Source organism: Salmo salar, chromosome 21, assembly GCF_965601325.2.
Source record: "Salmo salar chromosome 21, fSalSal1, whole genome shotgun sequence".
In the NCBI taxonomy this organism is placed as follows: domain Eukaryota; kingdom Metazoa; phylum Chordata; class Actinopteri; order Salmoniformes; family Salmonidae; genus Salmo; species Salmo salar.
Window position 1 is genome coordinate 4,862,204 of NC_138311.1, and position 21,353 is coordinate 4,883,556.

At 41.3% G+C, this 21,353-nt stretch overlaps 1 protein-coding gene across 3 annotated transcripts in view; it reads right to left on the reverse strand.

Annotated features, from left to right (window-relative positions):
* Positions 1-21,353, reverse strand: part of nalcn (sodium leak channel, non-selective) — a 363,467-nt gene that overhangs the window by 27,466 nt on the left and 314,648 nt on the right. For 2 of the 3 annotated variants that reach the window (XM_014163790.3, XM_014163789.3), the window contains 11 exons: positions 17,581-17,682; positions 17,330-17,399; positions 16,676-16,708; positions 16,369-16,460; positions 15,781-15,903; positions 10,540-10,593; positions 9,705-9,825; positions 2,622-2,753; positions 1,259-1,426; positions 483-587; positions 111-217 (listed from right to left, as the gene is read on the reverse strand). In XM_014163790.3, coding sequence (XP_014019265.1) covers positions 111-217; positions 483-587; positions 1,259-1,426; positions 2,622-2,753; positions 9,705-9,825; positions 10,540-10,593; positions 15,781-15,903; positions 16,369-16,460; positions 16,676-16,708; positions 17,330-17,399; positions 17,581-17,682 — 1,107 coding nt within the window. The remainder of the gene's footprint in view (positions 1-110; positions 218-482; positions 588-1,258; positions 1,427-2,621; positions 2,754-9,704; positions 9,826-10,539; positions 10,594-15,780; positions 15,904-16,368; positions 16,461-16,675; positions 16,709-17,329; positions 17,400-17,580; positions 17,683-21,353) is intronic. The other variant, XM_014163792.3, reaches the window with a different exon arrangement.

The window sequence follows — 21,353 nt, forward strand, 5'->3', positions numbered from 1 at the left end:
AGAACTATACTTGACACCATCATTACTCATGGTCCTGGAGGGCTACAGTGTGTGCAAGGTTTAGTGCCAGCCCAGCACTATATATGTTTCAGCCAATCCTAATCACTCACCACACTCTTGGCACCCAGAAGCCAGGCTTCTTCTCTCCTGGTCTTAGTTTGAGATTGAGGTTTTTAGACACACTCACGTTGATCCGGAAGATTCCATGGCAGTCCTCCTACAAACAACCAGAGATGTCACTACACCATGCAAATTGAATGGGTAGAATGGACATACAGTAGATGGTACGAGATGTCATAATGACATAATGTTCTGATTTAAATCAGATTTTCTGGTTTAATCAATATCAAATAACTACATTACAACACTTTTTTTATGAATCCATCATTTCAAATAGTACACCCAATATGGCCATTGCTTTGAATGGAAATATCCGCTCTTCTAGGTTTGGAAAATCAATTTTATAAATATCTTGGCCGTACCCGAAGGAATACGTGGGGGTCATTGCACTTGGCTAGTTTTCCAGCAAAGAGCTGGACGCCAAAGCTTGCAAACACCAGCATTAGTGTCAGGAGCAGGATGGAGACCTATAACACACACACAGACACATTCAAGTAAAAGGGAAGAATGGAAACCTGTGAGTGTGGGTGTGTGCATATTTTCGTGTGTGTGTTTGATCAATAGAGGGGTTATAGATAGCCAGGGCTTTCCCACGCAGTCAAATAGCTTCTGGGCTGCTAGGCAGATCTGTAGGGTGTGAGAGAACACAGAGGGCAGGGGAAACCTCACACTCAGCATCTTACAGTAATCTACTGTACAAAGTTAGGTCAAACTTTGTCAAAATAATCACTTCATGTCTGTGTGTCTCACATGGTGCATTTCACAATCAGGCTTACCTCCAGAGTTTGGTCCAAAATGTATCCACTGTGTATACATGTAAGGTGAAAGTGTATGTGAGTGTTTTTACTAAGTGTGGTTCAACTGTCCACAATGGGCCTGATCCAGAGTTGAGATGAGTGCAGACCACTCAGACTATAGCATAAATCATTAATTGATGTCAATGGAAACTTGAGTTAAGCAGGTGGAGCTCAAGTAAGAATGTTGCTCATTGCGCATGTAATTGTGTATTCATGTGCATGTCTGTCTGTCTGTCTGAGTATGTGTATGCTTATAAGCCTGTGTATGTGTCTCTTAGTGCGTGTATCTACAAGTGCAAGTTTGCACACAGTGTGTGTGTGCTTGTGTGACCACCACTAACCAGGAAAATCTCCTTGAAGCCCTTGATGACCTCCCGCACCACCTTCCTCATCTGGGGCACCAGTTTAAAGATGCGTAGCGGGCGAAGACACCTCAGCATCATCAACAGCTGAGCCCCAGACTCCGGAGGCACGTTAGGAGGCAGCCAACACAGGAAGATTAGACTACACTGGAAGAGAGAAAGAAAGGAAGGGAGAGGGAGGGAGAGGGAAAGGGGGGAGGAAGATGAGAAGGAGAGGTAGAGAGAGGGAAAGGAAGATGAAGAGAATGAGAAAGGGGGAGAGAGAGAGAGAGGGAGAGGGAGAAGGAGGAAGAGGGAAGGAGATGGTGGGGAGGGAGGGAGGGATGTCATTAGAAACTCAGGTCCTGACCTGACCTTTCTAATCAAACAGTAAAATGACAAAACAGTAAAATGACACCCTGCGTTGCCCTTTGCATGCTATACAAAGCTAAGAACACACTCATATAACACCACAAATGTTCCCTACACCATCCCACAGGCCCTCTGGCAGTAACATTGTCAATTGACACCTATAGAACAAAACTCATTTAGGTAGGAGGAGGCAACAGAGCTAGGCAGGCAGCGAGGTGAGCCCCCCCCCCCCCCCCAATAAGTAATGGTAAGGTAACACTGGACCACTGTCTGTGTGGAGTGTGCCTGTCAGAGCTATTACAATTCAATTCTCTCCCGTCTCTCATCCAATTGTATCATCTATATGCAAATTATATTCCCAAACAAGAAAGGGAAGAGTTGTTTTGAAAGACGGCCTAAAAAAACAAACAGCTCGCAATAAACAAGAAAATAAATTATGATTGACGCATCCCGACGAAATTAAGTTGATAGTCAGTCATTAAAAAGCTATCTTCAAAAGTTTCACTGCGTCATCTTCCCGAACTCATTAGCAATAGCCTTAATCAAACAGAGTCTGCTTATTCTCACATGAAGAATTTATCTTTTCATTATTCTAACAAAAGGCATATTATGTCCACTCCAAAGTCACATGGAATACCCTTTATAGGAGACAGAGAGCGAGAAAAGGGGTCTAGAAACATCAAGGTGTATTCCAGAGGAATATACTTTACTTGGAAAGCCAGTCAGAGACCTTGCTCTCTTTAGGTATATATCAAAAACATTCTGTAAGAATCTCCCTTTGCAACATTTCCCCTAAGCAGGCAAAACTGGTTGCAATTACATATTGTGATACCTGATGCGTTGTGAGCTTTCTGGCGCAAAATGGCTGCCGTGGCATCACCCAGGTGGGTGCTATATATTGGTGGTGGATGAGGTGAGTTTCCCACATACAATGTAAAGTTCTTTGATTATCAGAAAAAAGTGCTATATGAATCCAAATCCATGAACTTACGAGGTAGATGAAGATGTCCATGACTCCTCCAAAGTCTCTGATGACGGCTGTGGGAGTAAAGAACAGGCCGTCCGCCATGATCTTCAGGTTCAGCTCGATACTCATGAAGATGACAAAGACATACTCTCCTATCTGAAACACACCAGAAATTAAGCTCCAATAAATATTTTATTTATTTATTAATTCAACCTTTATGTATTCAGGTTGAAGCCTTGTCCTCATCATCTCTACACTATAAAATCCCCATCAGAGAACCCTTTGAATAATCATTTTTGGTTGCAGGTACATGGAACCCAAAAGGGGTCTACAAACCAAAAAGGGTTCTCCTATGGGCCCAGCCAAAGAACCCTTTTAGTGTGTAGACCATCATCTCTGGGACCTGGTCCAAGTTAGCAGCACAACAAAGTTGCACAGTATGTAACTCTGTACAATAAGTTGTATCTACTGTTTACTGAACAATAATATAAATGCAACATGCAACAATTGAAAATATTTTACTGAGTTACTGTTCACATAAAGAAATCCGTCAGTTTAAATATATTAATGAAAAATTAACCACGGGAAAAGAGTCCTCCATTCGCTATTTAAGTGCATTGATGACATGTATTTCTTTCCGCTGCCTCTGTTTCGAGACAGGTGCATGATAATGGTCCATTCTAAATCAAAACAAATTTGACACATATATTATTTAGTACACTACCAGTCAAAAGTTTGGACACACCTACACACCTGGACACACCTTCAAGGGATATTCTTTATTTTTACTATTTTCTACATTGTAGAATAATAGTGAAGACATCAAAACTATGTAACAAAAAAAAACACATACAGAATCATATATTAACCAATTTTTTTTAAACAAATCTATATCTATTTTATATTTTATATTCTTCAAAGTAGCCACCCCTTTGCCTTGATAACATGCCCAGTTACACTTGCCTAGTTAAATAAAGGTTAAATAAACATTTTAATAAAACAATTAAAATAATTGGCACACTCTTGGCATTCTCTCAACCAGCTTCAACTGCAATACTTTTCCAAAAGTCTTGAAGGAGTTCCCACATATGCTGAGCACTTGTTGGCTGCTTTTCCTTCACTCTGCGGTCTGACTCATCCCAAACCATCTCAATTGGGTTGAGATCCGGTCATCATGGAGGCCAGGCCAGCTGATGCAGCACTCCATCACTCTCCTTCTTGATCAAATAGCCCGTACACAGCCTGGAGGTGTGTTGGGGGATTGTCCTGTTGAAAACAAATGATAGTCCCACTAAGCTCAAACCAGATGGGGATGGCATATCACTGCAAAATGCTGTGGTAGCCATGCTGGTTAAGTGTGCCTTGAATTCTAAATAAATTACTGACAGTGTCACCAGCAAAGCACCCCCACACCATCACACCTCCTCCTCCGTGCTTCACGGTGGGACTACACATGCAGAGATCATCTGTTCACCTACTCTGCGTCTCACAAAGACACTGCTGATGCAACCAAAAATCTCAGACTCATCAGACTAAAGGGAAAATTTCCACCGGTCTAATGTCCATTGCTCGTGTTTCTTGGCCCAAGCAAATCTCTTCTTCTTATTGGTGTCCTTTAGTAGTGGTTTCTTTGCAGCATTTAGACCATGAAGGCCTGATTCACGTAGTCTCCTCTGAACAGTTCATGATGAGATGTGTCTGTTACTTGAACTCTTTGAAGCATTTATTTGGGCTGCAATCTGAGGTGCAGTTAACTCTAATGAACTTATCCTCTGCAGCAGAGGTAACTCTGGGTCTTCCATTCCTGTGGTGGTTGTCAGGTGTGCTCCTTCTCCGGCCTCTAGGTCAACAGGCTGCTCGTTATGGCGCACACCTGTCACCATCGTTATGCGCACAACGCATTATGACACTCACCTGGACTCCATCACCTCCTTGATTACCTGCCCTATATATGTCACTCCCCTTGGTTCCTTCCCCAGGCGTCATTGTTTCTGTTTCAGTTTCATGTCTGTGCATTGTTCGTGTGTCTTGTTTTGTATTATGTTTTCATTTATTTATGGAATGATTCACTCCCTGAACTTGCTTCCCGACTCTCAGCGCACACGTTACAGCGGTCCTAATGAGAGCCAGTTTCATCATAGCGCTTGGTGGTTTTTGCGACTGCACTTTAAGAAACTTTAAAAGTTCTTAAAATGTTCTGTATTGACTGACCTTTATATCTTAAAGTAATGATGGACTGTCGTTTCTCTTTGCTTATTTGAGCTGTTCTTGCCATAATATGGACTTGGTCTTTTACCAAATAGGACTATCTTCTGTATACCACCCCTACCTTGTCACAACACAACTGATTGGCTCAAATAATTAAGAAGGAAATAAATTCCACAAATAAATTTTTAACAAGGCACAACTTTTTATTGAAATGCAACCTCATGAATTTCGTTGAGAGAATGCCAAGAGCTGTCATCAAGGCAAAGGGTGGCTACTTTGAAGAATCTCAAATATAAAATATATTTAGATTTGTTTAACACTTTTTTTGGCTACCACATGTTTCCATGTGTTATTTCATAGTTTTGATGTCTTCACTATTATTCTACAATGTAGAAAATAGTGAAAATTAGTGGGTGTGTCCAAACAGTTGACTAGTACTGTATATGTAAAGACAAGATTAAATCAAGAACAGTGTGACGGGTGACAATATTAGCCTATCAATTGTGAATTATATATTATCACCTGTGAATGATGCCAGCTGTGAATGATGCCAGCAAGAAACAGCGCATTACTTTTTTGCAACTTTTTCAAATCATAGTCGTACATCTCATGTAGCCTAGCCCATAGGCCTGTATGTTTTGATAAGGTTTGTATCACAACTAAAGTGGCCAAATAACTTGTTAAAATGAAGCACCTTAAATCTGCTTTACAACGGGTGTAGAGCCTAACTGGCATACCTACACAGTGCGTGAGTTTCAAGTTTTGGGAAGATTATTCTTACCATAAAAATGCACCTTCATAAAAAAAGCCTTTCATGCATAATCACATTTGTTGTTACTTTTGAGATTGGTGTTTTCCTGCTAAAGGAACATACGTGCTTATAGCCTACTGGCGTATGCACATTGCTGCGCTTATAATGTGAAGAAATAGCATTAACAGTTTATCTACATTTTAAGCTAAACTTTGTCTTCTGTTGCATTAGACTCATTGCTTAAAACATTTTTTTTTTTACGCTTTGTATTAAATAGAGATCTATTGCATCCCACAACTGTCCCAGACTATGTTTGGAATATTCATTTCTCACACAGAATAGAAAAGGTCAACTTTTGTACTAGTAAATTGACATAGGCCAGTGCTTTTGCTGTTCATTAGGCCTACTCACCTTGTTGGCTGACAAAAAGTAAATGTGGACAGTTCTTCCAATATCTTCAATATGCGCCTTGGAATTGGATAAGGACATGCGCAATTGCGTCCCCAATGTGTCTGTCTTCACTTGTAGCCTGTGAGAAAGACCCGATCATGTGACAGAGAGCCATGTGAGTGAGAAGTGCTTCGGCAGGCAGCCGGGTGAAGAGAATTATAATTATTACATTCAGCCCAAGGGCACAATGGCCACTGGCCGCAAAAGGCATGGATTTTTTTAGGGGGCATTACGGCCACACAAAGGGGGTGCAGCCGGGGAATTTGAGGCATTATCAAGTGATTGTCAAATTGTGAAAGAGAGACTGATGAAGTGTGTACAGCTGCAGCCTGCGCAAAAAAACTATGCAGAGCTCATGCCTTTCATGCTTTTTTCAAATCGTCATTAGAGTCGCATCATGCAGCCTTAGAATGTAATAAAAATCTAAACATATAGCCCAACATTTGTATCACGACTAAAGTTACATAAATAACTCTAAATTAAGCATATAGGAGTGGCTGTTTCTTTGTTAACAGCTCAAAACACAATAGCTGCATGTACGCACTCCCTCGAATCGTTTGGAGAAAATATCCTTTCTATTTTATTCATCTATGTTCAATTGCATTCTTCATACTATAAAATAATAGAAAATAATGCCATGGAATTCTAAGCAAATCTTGTCTGCTAAATGAACTAGTGTAGCCCACATCCACATGGCATAGCCAGATCGGGGCCTAACCTAAGTACAACTCAGAGTATGTTATTCTGTTCTTCTTAAATAGACTACATTTTCTTCATATCATGTTTCTTTAGACCTGTCTAAATACCTTATGTATTTATTGGGATGGTGTAGGCTGTATTACATGGATTTATTAGACTTTTTACAATTTAGATGTTCCAAAGGTCTGTATGAATGGCTTGTAGGGAACGCGTGGAATCCAGGAGATGCTAAATGTGTTTATGTTAACTAACGGTAAATTACCATGAGACCGGCAGTTATTTGCTTCACAATCACCGATTGCCAAAATTTCATGATTGCCACAGCCCTAGGCATGGATAAGAAAACCACTCAGTATCTGGTGTGACCACCATTTGATTCTTGCAGCGCGACACATCTCTTTCACATAGAGTTGATCAATCTGTTGATTGTGGCCTGTGGAATGTTGTCCTACTCCTTTTCAATGGCTGTGTGAAGTTGTTAGATATTGGAGTGAACTGGAATAATGGGCCTCAGGATCGTCACGGTATCTGTGCATTCAAATTGCCATCGATAAAATGTAATTGTGTTCGCTGTCCATTGCTTATGCATGCCCATACCATAATAATATTATTCCTAACTCAGAGCCATTTGCATTGCTAGTTATTGCCTAATGTTAGCTAGCTAACATTGAACTTGGTTGATTAGCTACCTGCAAATTCATGCAGGGTAGTAACGTTATGAGTTGGGATTATGGTTAATTGTTTAGTTAGCTAGCTACATGTCTAAACAGAAGACTCCATCTATGCAAGTAACCATTTCAATAGAATGTTCATGATGTCACTGCGACAACTGTCATTAGACATAGCTGGTAAATTCGCTCTGGCTATCTACTCCGATTTCAGAGCACTCTCGTCTGAGTGTGCCAGAGTGCAGAATAACTGACTAATTTACGAATGCTCAACACCCGTTGAATATGGCAGGTGTCAGTAAACATCAGCAAAAAAGCGTAATAAATTGTTGCCAGCAGCTCAGTTGCAGCCTCCAACGCTCTGGATAACATGAACACAGCCTAACCAGCTCTGCTAGGGTGAGTAAAATGGTCAGAGTGAGCTGTCCTCTCATGTGTCTGGAAGTAGCTACCAAGCTAGTTAATGTTAGCCAGTTAGCTTGGTAGCTTGACTGTTGTTGTTATGTCGGAACGCTCGGATCAACCCTACTCCTCGGCCAGAATTGCCAGTGTGCTCTCTGAACGCTCCGAGAGCGAAATGCTCTGAATTTACGAACTGACAATCTGACAACGCTCTGAGTTTACGAACGCCCAGGGCGCACTCTGGCACCCCAGATTGAATTTACGAATACACCTGTAGTATGAACCAGTCTTTAGTCTTGAAATCTTTGCTTGTTAAGTACATGGCCTCACTTGTGAATCCTTAAACAAATGGGCGGGGCTTAAGAGGGTGTGAACGATGCTGAAAGGGTGTAGACAAAGAAGAGCTCTCCAGTAGGTTTACTAAAACATTCAAGGGCCGTTTTCTCAAAAGTGAGGTTACAAGTTTATCAACTATCAAAGCAGAATGACTTTCCCATTGTTCCTCAACTGTAGTGTATGATATGCCATTTTCTAGCTCTGAGTCTCTACTTTTATCTAATGTAAAAAACACAATTTCAAATTTTGCTACATAAGACAGAATCAAGTCGGTCGGTCATGTATGTCCATTAATCCATTCCTCCATCCTTCCTCCAACCCACTCATCCATATATCCGTTTGTTTTTCTGTGCATCCTTATGTTTCTCATCTAGCCAGTGGTCACCAACTGGTCGATCTTCAAGGCACTCCTAGTCGATCACCAAACATTTCTGTAAAAAAGCCAAAGATAAAGGCTTGCACTCCTTTCTTTGCTTGGCGCTAGGTGCACTTGATTCAGATGCCTTGCACACCATCAAAGTGTCCCCATTTTGAACCATTGAATTTGTCTGAAAAGACAAACTCCGTCTACCTGGCGGACCGGGAGATCTGTAGGTAAATCAAGTGCGCCTGTTGCGCTGGCCAATCGGATAGCTCAAATCACCGTGCCTACAGCCATGACCAGAGAGAGACTGTTATAGAATATAGCATATAGTTATAGAATATAGAGCTGCTGAGTCAGGTCATGTCTAAGTTTATTCAGCACTGTCAATAATGTTTTTACTCAACACTATTACAAAACATAAAACGCTCTTTTCCCCACTCGCGCTGCAGCTGCAATGAACTTATTATTAGGAGCTCGTCGTGTTTATTTTAATATCGAGGAATATTTAACTTTCTTTGGTCATAGGAACAACATGAATTTGTGCATGAGGCAGACGTAACTCGAGTTTCGCCATCAGGTAGAAGACGGTGTCTCTTGTCAGTCTCACCGGAGGGAAGGAAGGCGAGAGCAGGGACCGTGAGAGGCGGACCCTCTGCTGCTCTCTCTCTCCCTCCGCTGAGACTAATGCCATGTTCAAAACAACTAGGAACTCAGTAAAAAACGAGATCCGACTGGGAAAAATAGTTTTGAACGGTCATCCAACTCGGAATTCTAAGTCGGAAACTCTGGCATCTTTCTAGAGCTCCGACTTTCCGACCTGAAGATCACTGACGTCATGATTTCACATAGTTTTTTTTTTAGCTCCCAGCACCATGACCATCAGATGCAGGTACCATCAGTCCAGTAAAATAAAAAATCGAATTATTAGCAAATTATTTAAATTTATGCTCAGCTGTGCCTCGCAAGTGCTAAACCAACTGATCTATTTTGATATCAAAGCTGGTGTTATGAAATATAATATGGTATGAGAAGAACAATATTTGCAGGCTAGGCCTACTGCACAAATCTCATTCCTAAATAACAGTTTTTATTAGGTTAAAATAATTCTGGGGGGTAGATCTCAGCTTGCTTTTTGACTGTGAAATTGATCTTGACTCCACTGGTCTACACAGTATGCAGTGAGTGTGTGTGTGTTGCACAGTGGATGGCAGCTACAGTATATCAGTTACCTGTAGAGTGGGTACATGCATGACCCTGGTGAAAGGAGACTCAAACATCATGGAGATACAGGAGCAGATTGTCACTACAATCATCACCCAGTCCAGATAGGTGACCAGCCCCAGGAGATCACTGAGGAATAAAGAACACACACAACACAAACACAAACATACAGGCATGTACACACGTGTGCAGACACACAGACACACATACACACACAGTCATAAACACACACAGACACACATACATACACAGGCATAAGCACACACTAGTTTAGTAAGGAACACACACATGCAGATCCTTAGTAGACCCATCACTGCAGTGTGAGTTGTAAGTGGGCCATGCTACTTTGTTTCAGTTCTGATTAAATAATATGTCTTATAAAACTGCACACACAGACTCCATAATGAGTGGGATCATCTAAGGACTGTGATTGAGTGTGCATGCCTGAGTGTGTGTTCGCGTTGTTGCACATATGCATAGTTTGTGTTATGTGTCTGTATGCTAACACGTGCATTGTGTGTTTGTGCTCGTGCATGCGCATGTATCTGACCGCACTGCAGCCCTTCAGCACCATCCCAGCTAGATATATATGAAAGTCCCCTAGCACCCAGATAGAAATGAATTTATCTCTTTGTTTGATAATCAGAGCTGGAGCCTGGGAACCTGGGCAGAACTCCAATCAGTTTATGTAATGTTAAAATCCTATTTCACAACTTTGTAGTTTTGCAATCTTCATTCCTCATAAGAGATTGGTATTGTTTTTAGATAAATAACAAGACAGAGTAAGAGAAACAACCCGATTACGCAATATTTACCCATCAACAATGGGAGTAGAAGACTTACTAAAGCTGGTGGTATTTGGAGTTCACCGCTCCTGTTATAGGATCTGTTTTGGAGCTAGACAAAAATAGACAAACAAATAGACATGAAAACAGATTATATTTTCTTTTTCATAGCATGTGTTGCTAAAACAGTTTGGGTAGCACTTTACATTGCAGCACAGAATAAATGGCTATTAACAAAGTAATAGAGTGCCTTGAGCATTAGTAAATATTCATGTTTTTCATTGGTAAAGCCTTGTTCTTGAAAACTTCTGCCTTGGTTGGTGTGCACCCCTCCTCTTTTACATTTTTTGCTGACATGCAAGTCCTCCTAACTGTATTTAACAAGTGCTAAACTTATTACAACTCATCCGAAGACATTGTGACGGTTTAACATGCTATTGCAGTCATTGACTGTGATTGGCTTGCCCTTAGATGTTACACACCATATGAGTCTACAGCAATGAATGTATATATGAATGGACAAAGCCATCAATCACATGACACCATTCATTACTATGTACAGACTCAATAGCTTCCCAAGTTTAAAGTTGTTTTGTCATGTGCACAAGTACAGTGAAATGCCTTTCTTGCAAACGCTTTCCCAACAATGCAGTAATCAATATCAGTAGTACTACAACATAATGTAAAGTAAAACAAAAACATACAAGAAATATAAATAAAAAGAACACAACACTGTATATAGTAAGTAAACTATATACAGGGTCAGCTCCAAGACCATATATACATGTGCAGGGATACTGGAGTGGTAAGGGTAGATAGGACATTTTAATGGCGTCAGACCAAGGCTCTGTGTCTGTCCTCATGCTCCTAGACCTTAGTGGCGCTTTCATACCATTGATTACCACATTCTTTTGGAGAGACTGGATACCCTAATTGGTCTATGCAGACAAGTTCTTGCCTAGTTTAGATCCTATCTGTCAGAAAGATATACGTTTGTCTCTGTGGATGTCTTGTCCTCTGACAAAACAATGGTACGTTTCGGTGTTCCTAAAGGTTCCGTTCTAGGACCACTCAGAAAGTCTTCACACCCCTTAACTTTTCCCACATTTTGTTGTGTTACAGCATGATTTTATAATGGATTAAATAAAGATTATGTGCCACTGGCCTACACACAATACCCCCTAATGTCAAAGTGGAATTATGGTTTTTTAAATGTTGACAAATTAATTTAAATGAAAAGCTGAAATGTCTTGAGTCAGTAAGTATTCAACCTCTTCGTTATGGCAAGCCTTAATACATTCAGGAGTAAGAATTTGCTTAATGGGTCAAAATCAAAATAAAGCAGACATTGAATATCCCTTTAAGCATTATGTAGTTATTAATTATACTTTGGGTGGTGTATCAATACACCCAGTCACTACAAAGATACAGGAGTCCTTTCTAACTCAGTTGCCGGAGAGGAAGGAAACCGCTCAGGGATTTCACCATGAGGCCAATGGTGACTTTAAAACAGTTATATAATGTAATGGCTGTGATAGGAGAAAACTGAGGGTGGATCAACAACATTGTAGTTAATCCACAATACTAACCTGAAAGACAGAGTGAAAAGAAGGAAGCCTGTACAGAATAAAACATATTCCAAAAAATGCATCCTGTTTGCAATATGGCACTACAGTAAAACGGCAAAGAAATGAACTTCATGTCCTGAATACAAAGTGTTATGTTTGGGGCAAATCCAAAACAACATATCACTGAGTACCACTTTTCATATTTTCAAGCATGGTAGCTGCATCATGTTATGCTTGTAATCGTTAAGGACTTAAATCGTCTTGAAACTCTATTGCAAGACTTGAAAATGGCTGTCTAGCAATGATCAACAACCAATTTAACAGAGCTTGAAGACTTTGTCTAATAATAATGTGCAAATATTGTACAATCCACGTGAGCAAAGCTCTTAGAGACTTACCCAAGAGGACTCACAGCTGTAATTGCTGCCAAATATGTTTCTAAGTGAGGTGATTCTAACATTTATTGACTGTAAATGAGATTTACCTATGTAAATGAGATTTACCGATGTAAATGAGATATCTGTATTTCATTTTCAATACATTTTCTAACATTTCTAAAACCATGTTTTCACTTTGTCATTATGGAGTATTGTGTGTAGATGGTGAAAGAAATGTTTTTTTTTTAATCCATTTTGAATTCAGGCTGTAATACAACAAATGTGAAATAAGTCAAGGAGTATGAATACTTTTTGAAGGCACTGCACTGTATCTTGGTGATGTAATTTGAAAAAACACAATGTCAACTTTCCCTGCTCTGCAGACGACACACAGCTGTACATTTCGAAGAAACATGGTGAAGCCCCAAAATTGCCTACACTGGAAGCCTGTGTTTCAGATATAATAAAGTGGATAGTGGCAAATGTTTTCCTTCAAACAAAGAGATCTTCTGTCGGATCTGACAAATCTCGATGGTTGTAATGTTCTCTGAAATAAAACTGTGAAGGACCTTGGTGTTACTCTGGACCCTGATCTCGTCATGCCAGACCTGCTATTTCGACCCTCTCTCTCGCGCTTTCTTTTTCTACCGCACCTGTTGTCTCAACTTCTGAATGCTCGGCTATGAAAAGCCAACTGACATTTACTCCTGAAGTGCTGACCTGTTATACACCCTCTATAACTACTGTGATTATTATTTGACCCTTAAGAGGTTGGCCATGTACTCTTATAATCTCCACACACACAGCCAGAAGAGGACTGGCAACCCCTTAGAGCCTGGTTCTTCACTAGGTTTTTTCGTAGGTTCCTGCCTTTCTAGGGAGTTTTTCCTAGCCACCGTGCTTCTACATCTGCATTGCTTGCTCTTTGGCGTTCTCTAAGCAAACAACTGGAGGCAGGGCTTTCTCCTATAGGGTTTCAGTATAAGCACATTGTGACAACGTCTGATGGAAAAACTTTATAAATACATTTGATTGATTGCTGCTAGGTGACTAGTAGTGATATGCTTTTTCCCCCTTTCAAGATGTTTCGATAGGTATCTAGATAAAGGGAGCTACGATATGATACAGGAATGATGCGTATCAGTTTGAAACGATTCGGTGCGATTCGGTTTGATTGGAGAATTAATCGATTCGGTGCACTAACACATTCATTTTCCATTTTAAACAAAAATCTGCTGCTGATGAGGTGGGCCTCTCTGAGCTAGATCTGTCTGAGCTGACTTCTGTGTTTGTGTGTGTTAGATCAATAGAGGGGTTATAGACAGCCAGGGCTTTCCCACACAGTCAAATAGCCTCTGGGCTGCTGGGGAGAGCTGTAGGTGGTGAGAGAACACAGAGCGCAGGGAAAACCTCACACTCAGCATCTTACTGTAATCATTTATGCCTATGGTGTATCTACTGTGTGTATAAACTGTGTGTGTAATGTGTGTGTACTGTTATTATCTTTATGTACCTTTATTTAACTAGGCAAGTCAGTTGAGAACAAATTCTTATTTTCAATGACGGCCTAGGAACAGTGGGTTATCTGTCTTGTTTAGGGGCAGAACGACAGATTTGTACCTTGTACCCACTCTCTGTGTGCGTGTGTGTGTGTGTGTGTGTGTGTGACTCTTGTGTGTGTGTGTGTGTGTGTGTGTGTGTGTGTGTGTGTGTGTGTGTGTGTGTGTGTGTGTGTGTGTGTGTGTGTGTGTGTGTGTGTGTGTGTGTGTGTGTGTCTATGGTGTGTATACTATGTAGGCAACTGATCTGAGCCATAAGGGATACTAGGTATCTACCACCCCACTACTACTATCAGATTAGGGTGGGCAATGTAGTCTATGTTTTTTGTCCCCCCACTTTGGTTCTGAAATTACCATCACCCACTAATTAACTTGTCATTTTTGCAGCTTAAGTGTTTGAGCTAGTAATCTATCAATATTTATTGTTTACAAATAAGCTATGACATATTCAATTAATATGTAGCACAACTTTGAATTTCACTCCCATCTCAAAATCAAATGGTTTTGACCATTTGGACATTTTTAGTGAGCTTCTTTTCTCCTCCCGCTTTGGCCATGCAGTGCGCCTCACAAAAGAGATTCCTCAATATGAAATTAACTTTACCCTGTATGTCAAACAATTACCATATACACTGATTGTTTAAAGCAAATCTACCATAACTATTGCTGATGGTGAACCTGAACAATTAAAAAAGTATAGCTTACTTCTTCAAAATTGCATAGATACTATTAACCCAGCAAATTAGATTGTCACTCAACTGTCACTCAACTGTTGTCACTCAACTAATAAAGCCTAATATTGCACAAGCCACTTTAGCATTTGAACAGGCCGTCTACCTCGCGCTCTTCAGAGCGGAGCTGGGCAAAGTGTACCGTTTGACTAGGCTACTGATATTCCCTAGGGTTGTTTGGCAAGCTGAATTATTAGGTATTTTCAGAAGGTAGAAAGAAAGAGCCCAAAACATTTCTTATTTGCAATACACAACGTTTGAAACAATTTTCTGACCGATGCATGCTACATTTGGATCGGTTTTGGGGTCCGCGGACCGATGCAATCATATCTTAAACATTTGAATCAGGGACCGTATCAGTGAATCTTTACATCCCTAGTGACTAGGCATCAGAATTATGATAAACAGAGTAGCAGTAGTGTGTATGATGATTGTATGTGAGTGGGTGTGCGTGTGTATTGTCAGTATGAATGTGTCTGCGTGTTATATGTGTGTGAGCAAATGAATTGTGTGTGTGTGTGTGTGACTGTGTGGAGTCCTGTGAGTGTGAATAGTCCGTGCAAAAATAATCCATTAAATAAAAGGGTCAATGCAGATAGTCAATTGAATAGATAGTTCATTAATAGAGCATTGAAACCAAAGGAAGTCGGTTAAGATGGCATCTCATGGAGACATAACACACGCAGTTTGAGCTACTCCAGGAAGTGACCCTCTCATTGAGTAACTCAAGTTGAAGTCCGACCAGGGTACTGCAGGCTGCCATTAGAAACTCAATTATCCTTATAACTCGTTCTGTGTGCAATTGAAAAATAGTCAGTTCAAGGACCATCTGGTGTAATAGAAACAATTATTGGCACCATGATTGTCTTGTAAATAGGTTTTACTTATACAATGATTGACCACAGAGATTGCCATTTTTCTATTCAGCATAATGGGGGATCCTGTTTTCTGCAAATAATGCCTGCAGTACCGTGGTCTGCCTTGAACTTCCGTGGCTTCATTGAGAGGGGGCAGTCGTTCTCCTCTGGTCTACAGCCTCAGGGCAAGTAATTGTCTTAACTTACGCATTGAAGCGTGCCCGCACTACAGTCCTACAGAAGTTTCTGAAGCGGTGCTCTCTCCCCACAATGAAGAGAGGTTTGTCAAAGTAAGGATGGTTCTCCCTCAGTTCCTCTTCCTGGACCTTCCTGCTCACACACACGCACAAACAAAGTTACACATGCATGTGCGTACACACAAACACGTACGCACGCACACACACGCACACAAAATGTAAACAGACACAATGATAACAACACATAGGTAACACAGGAAAAGAAGACATGATCATTTCATTCTGTCCTTAAAATGCAGGGTAATTTGTCAAACAAATAATGAAGCAAACTTCAAAGGATCAAGAGTGGAGCAAAGGACTTAAGTTGCTGAGAGTGGGAAAATATGAAAGGGTTGTAGATTGATGATTGACTTAAATTGGTGAGTGGCCTGTTCTGTGTTTCTTTACTGGGCACAACACACTATGTGTGTGTGTGTGTGTGTGTGTGTGTGTGTGTGTGTGTGTGTGTGTGTGTGTGTGTGTGTGTGTGTGTGTGCGTGCGTGCGTGCGAGGGAGAGTTTGTGTGTGTGTGTGTGTGTGTGTGTGTGTGTGTGTATACCGCTTCATCTCGGCCTGCTCCTTTTTCTCCTGGATCATCTTGATCTCACTATCTTCTCGCTGGGCGTTACGATAACGCACTGTACTGGAATGCTACAAGGGAGAGGAAAGAAGGGTCAGGGTGTGTGTGACTGTGTGTATGTGTTACAAAATCTAGCCAGCCTACAAATATGTCCCATTTTGCTATGCCTAGGGGTCCTAGCCTGACTACCTGGTCCATAACCTGATTTAACTGTGTGTATGAGACGTGAAAGTAAGAGTGAGTGGACCGGTGTTGAATGCATGTCCTAGGGTGGTAGTGTACTTACCGGGTGCCAGTGCGATCTCTGCTCTGACTCTCGCTAGTCGGCCAGCCAAAGCAGCATGCAATGTTCATGGTGACAAAATAATAATATGTACAAAAAGAAACAAAAATGCATGCCATGACAAAAGGTAAGATGCCAATCACCCACACCACATACATACACAAAGTAATTATTAGTGATGGGCACCAATATGGAAAACGATATCAGTTGCATTTTTTCGAAACTGATATCAGTTTAAAATAATAACATTGAAACTGTGTGGACTTCACTACCACGGCTTTGTGAACTCCAGACATGTGTGAATGTTCTGGTGGCCTAACCTACCCAACAATTTGAAGCCCATTGATGACCAATCAGCAGGCAGTTAAATATGCTAAATTGAGAGCCTGTGAGAGGATTTTGTGCCTGCAGGAAAAGTCATTTATGTTCTTTTACAGAATAGTGTAGGTAAACAGCAAGCACACCGATATCACTGATCAAGTCTTACTGGCGCTCGCCAAGCATCTGACCCTGGGCTGTTGCCCGCTAGGGATGGGATGTGGAAATGTAAGTGTCCTGTTCGACTAAGCATTAAATACCTCCATTCCTAACAGTGTGTGTATGTGTGTGTGTGTGTGTGTGTGTGTGTGTGTGTGTGTGTGTGTGTGTGTTTCTCACATCTTGTGTGAGTGTCTCCAGGGACTTTCCTCTGCTGATCCTCTGACTAGTGGAGCCATGTCTCAGAGACCTGGAGAGAGAGCACAGGGTCAAAGGTTAAGACAGAGCTTTGAAATATACCATTGGTGTGAGATTGTGTGTGTGTATATGTGCATGGTGCACATGCTTGCCTGTTTTTGCATGCACATCAGTGTGCGTGTGCATGTGTGTGTGCCCGTGCGTGAGTACACATGCTTGTGTGTGTACAAGACCTGCGTTCTTGGCGTATATGGTGTTGGACACTGAGGATGGAGCGCTCTTTCAGTGGTTGGCCCTCAAAGGATCCACTCAGCATACGCTGTCTGGTACAAGCCCTGAAACACACAGAATAGGAGACACATTCACAGCACAGTCCAAATACACACAACATAGTCAAAATAGACAAAAATAAATAGTGATGGGGCCTCGAAGTTAAAGAGAATGGATGGTAAGAGGATGGTTGCCGGTTCGAATCCCTGAACTGACAGGGAGAAATCTGCAGGGAGTGAGCTGGCACCTGGAGAGTTACCGACTTCAATATCCCATATACTTCATACTGCCATTGTGCACTTGAACAAGGCACTTAAACGCTAAATGCTCCAGGGGCAGTCCCAGCCTGTGATGTGTGTTGTGTGTCATGTTGGGTACTTTGACAGCAAAACATGAAGAATATCCATGCAAATACACCTCTCTCCCTCCCCTCAGCAGTCAAACAGGCTATTCATCCAAAGCAGGCCCAATTCACATTATCATTCTATATTAGTTACTCTAGCGATTAGGACATCCTATTTATGTGAGGTAATTGCAGAGTCATGTTCCAGAACCCAGCTAATGACTAACTGGACTTCAGCAGTGTGCGTGTCTGTGTGTTGCTTGTGAGTGTGTGAGAAGGAGCGTGTGAGTGACAAAGATAGAGAGAGAGAGACGGTGGGCGGGCCAGACGATACGTGTGATGACTTCAGATGTAGTGTCTGTTTGGCAACTTAGGAGAAAGAGAGGAAGGATCACACGCACACACACACACACACACACACACACACACACACACACACACACACACACACACACACACACACACACACACACACACACACACACACACACACACACACACACACACACACACACACACACACTAGTCTGGCTAATCTACCACTGTGCCAGATGTTTAATCATCCAATTAATAGATCACACAGGTGAATCTGTCAGGCGTGTGTGTGTGCGTGTGTGTGTGCCCGTGCGTGAGTACACGTGCTTGTGTATGTACAAGACATGCGTTCTTGCTGTATATGGTGTTGGACACTGGGGATGGAGCGCTTTCAGTAGTTGGCCCTCAAAGTATCCACTCAGCATACGCTTTTTGGTACAAGCCATGTGTGTACATGGTTGTGTGCATGTTTGTGAAGGTAATGCATGCCAGAGAAATAATGGCAATGCTCTGCTGTGTTTCCTATGACTCAGAATTTAATTTGTAATATCAGGAGCTAAATCAGGCATTTTAATTTGTGGGTCTCTCCTCAGGATGGGTGTCCTTTGGAATAAGAACATCAGAAGTGCTACACTAGTTCTCTATAATGGCAATTGATACAGAAAACCAGTGGAAATACACAAAAGCAATTTTTAACACTTTCTTTAAAGGTTGCATACATTAAGCAATTATTATCAGCATAGATTAAGCATTCACAGCACATTCATGAAGGTGTAATTAACACTGATAAATACCATTAAAGGAATATCTCACTCAACAAATATCTATGAAGGTTGAATGTTGAGAAAAATGTGTTGTTTCTCAGGAATTTAAGTTCTAAAAATAGTCTATGAAATCAGGCACTGTCTATTGCCCTTCCCCAGATCATGTTTCTTCCAAAATGAAACATTGGTTCACAAAAATATTGTTCTCATATATTAATGTTATTTAACATTGCAAATCATAGAAATGTGCCATCTTGAGGGCAGTAACTCGCACATTTAACATTTAGGTTGTTATTATGAAGTATTTAGTGATGTCCTACACAGTTTGTGTAATTTTATGATTTCATGTCTATTGACTGTGGTGGAGGCTCCTCAGAGGAGGAAGGGAGAGCAATCCTACTCAGAGAAACATAAAAAGTTATCATTTTTAGATAAAACAATACTACATTGTATTTATTATTATTATTTTTTTTTTCACCTTTATTTAACCAGGTAGGCCAGTTGAGAACAAGTTCTCATTTACAACTGCGACCTGGCCAAGATAAAGCAAAGCAGTGCGACAAAAACAACAACACAGAGTTACACATGGGATAAACAAACGTACAGTCAATAACACAATAGAAAAAATCTGTATACAGTGTGTACAAATGAAGTAAGGAGGTAAGGCAATAAATAGGCCAATAGTGGCGAAGTAATTACAATTTAGAGTGATATATGTGCAGATGATGATGTGCAAGTACAAATACTGGTGTGCAAAAGAGCAGAAAAACAAAAACAAATATGGGGATGAGGTAGGTAGTTGGTTGGATGGGCTATTTACAAATGGGCTGTGTACAGCTGCAGCGATCGGTAACCTGCTCTGACAGCTGATGCTAAAAGATAGTGAGGGAGATATAAGTCTCCAACTTCAGTGATTTTTGCAATTCGTTCCAGTCATTGGCAGCAGAGAACTGGAAGGAAAGGCAGCCAAATGAGGTGTTGGCTTTGAGGATGACCAGTGAAATATACCTGGTGACCAGTGAGCTGAGATAACGCGGAGGTTTACCTAGCAAAGACTTATAGATGACCTGGAGCCAGTGGGTTTGGCGACGAATATGTAGAAAGGACCAGCCAACGAGAGCATACAGGTCGCAGTGGTGGGTAGTATATGGGGCTTTGGTGACAAAACGGATGGCACTGTGATAGACTGCATCCAATTTGCTGAGTACAGTGTTGGAGGCTATTTTGTAAATGACATTGCCGAAGTCGAGGATCGGTAGGATAGTCAGTTTTACGAGGGTATGTTTGGCAACATGAGTGAAGGAGGCTTTGTTGCGAAATAGGAAGCCAATTCTAGATTTAACTTTGTATTGGAGATGCTTAATGTGAGTCTGGAAGGAGAGTTTACAGTCTAGCCAGACACCTAGGTATTATAGTTGTCCATATTTTCTAAGTCAGAACCGTCCAGAGTAGTGATGCTAGTCGGGCGGGTGGGTAGTGATCGGTTGAAGAGCATGCATTTTGTTTTACTAGCATTTAAAAGCAGTTGGAGGCCACGGAAGGAGTGTTGTATGGCGTTGAAGCTTGCTTGGAGGTTTCATAACACAGTGTCCAAAGAATGGCCAGATGTATACAGAATGGTGTCGTCTACGTAGAGGTGGATCAAAGAATCACCAGCAGCAAGAGCAACATCATTGATATATTCAGAGAAAAGAGTCGGCCCGAGATTTGAACCCTGTGGCACCCCCATAGAGACTGCCAGAGGTTCGGACAACAGGCCCTCCGATTTGACACACTGAACTCTATCTGAGAAGTAGTGGGTGAACCAGGCGAGGCAGTCATTTGAGAAACCAAGGCTGTTGTCTGCCGATAAGAATACGGTGATTGACAGACTCGAAAGCCTTGGCTAGGTCGATGAAGACAAAACACACTGTTTTGATTGCAATGAAGGTCTACGGTAGCCTCAACAACACTCTCTGGGGTAGCACCATGCTGTAGGTTGAGGACAGCTATTTTCCGGCCGTCCTTTTTTGCGTACATTGTCTTCAATACAAAACCTAGGAGGCTCATGGTTCCCACCTTCCATTGACTTAATTATGATGACTTCCGGAGGACATCCTCCTACCTATCAGAGCTATTGCAGCATGAACTGACAAAAGATCAAAGAATGAATTTAGAACTGAAAGTATAAGCTACAGCTAGCTAGTAGTGCAGTGCATAAAATGTGGTGAATAGTTGACTCAAAGAGAGAGAAAGACAATAGTTGAACAGTTTTGATCAGATTAATTTCTTAAAAATGTAGGAGAAGCAGCAGAGAGAGCAAGCTAGATATATT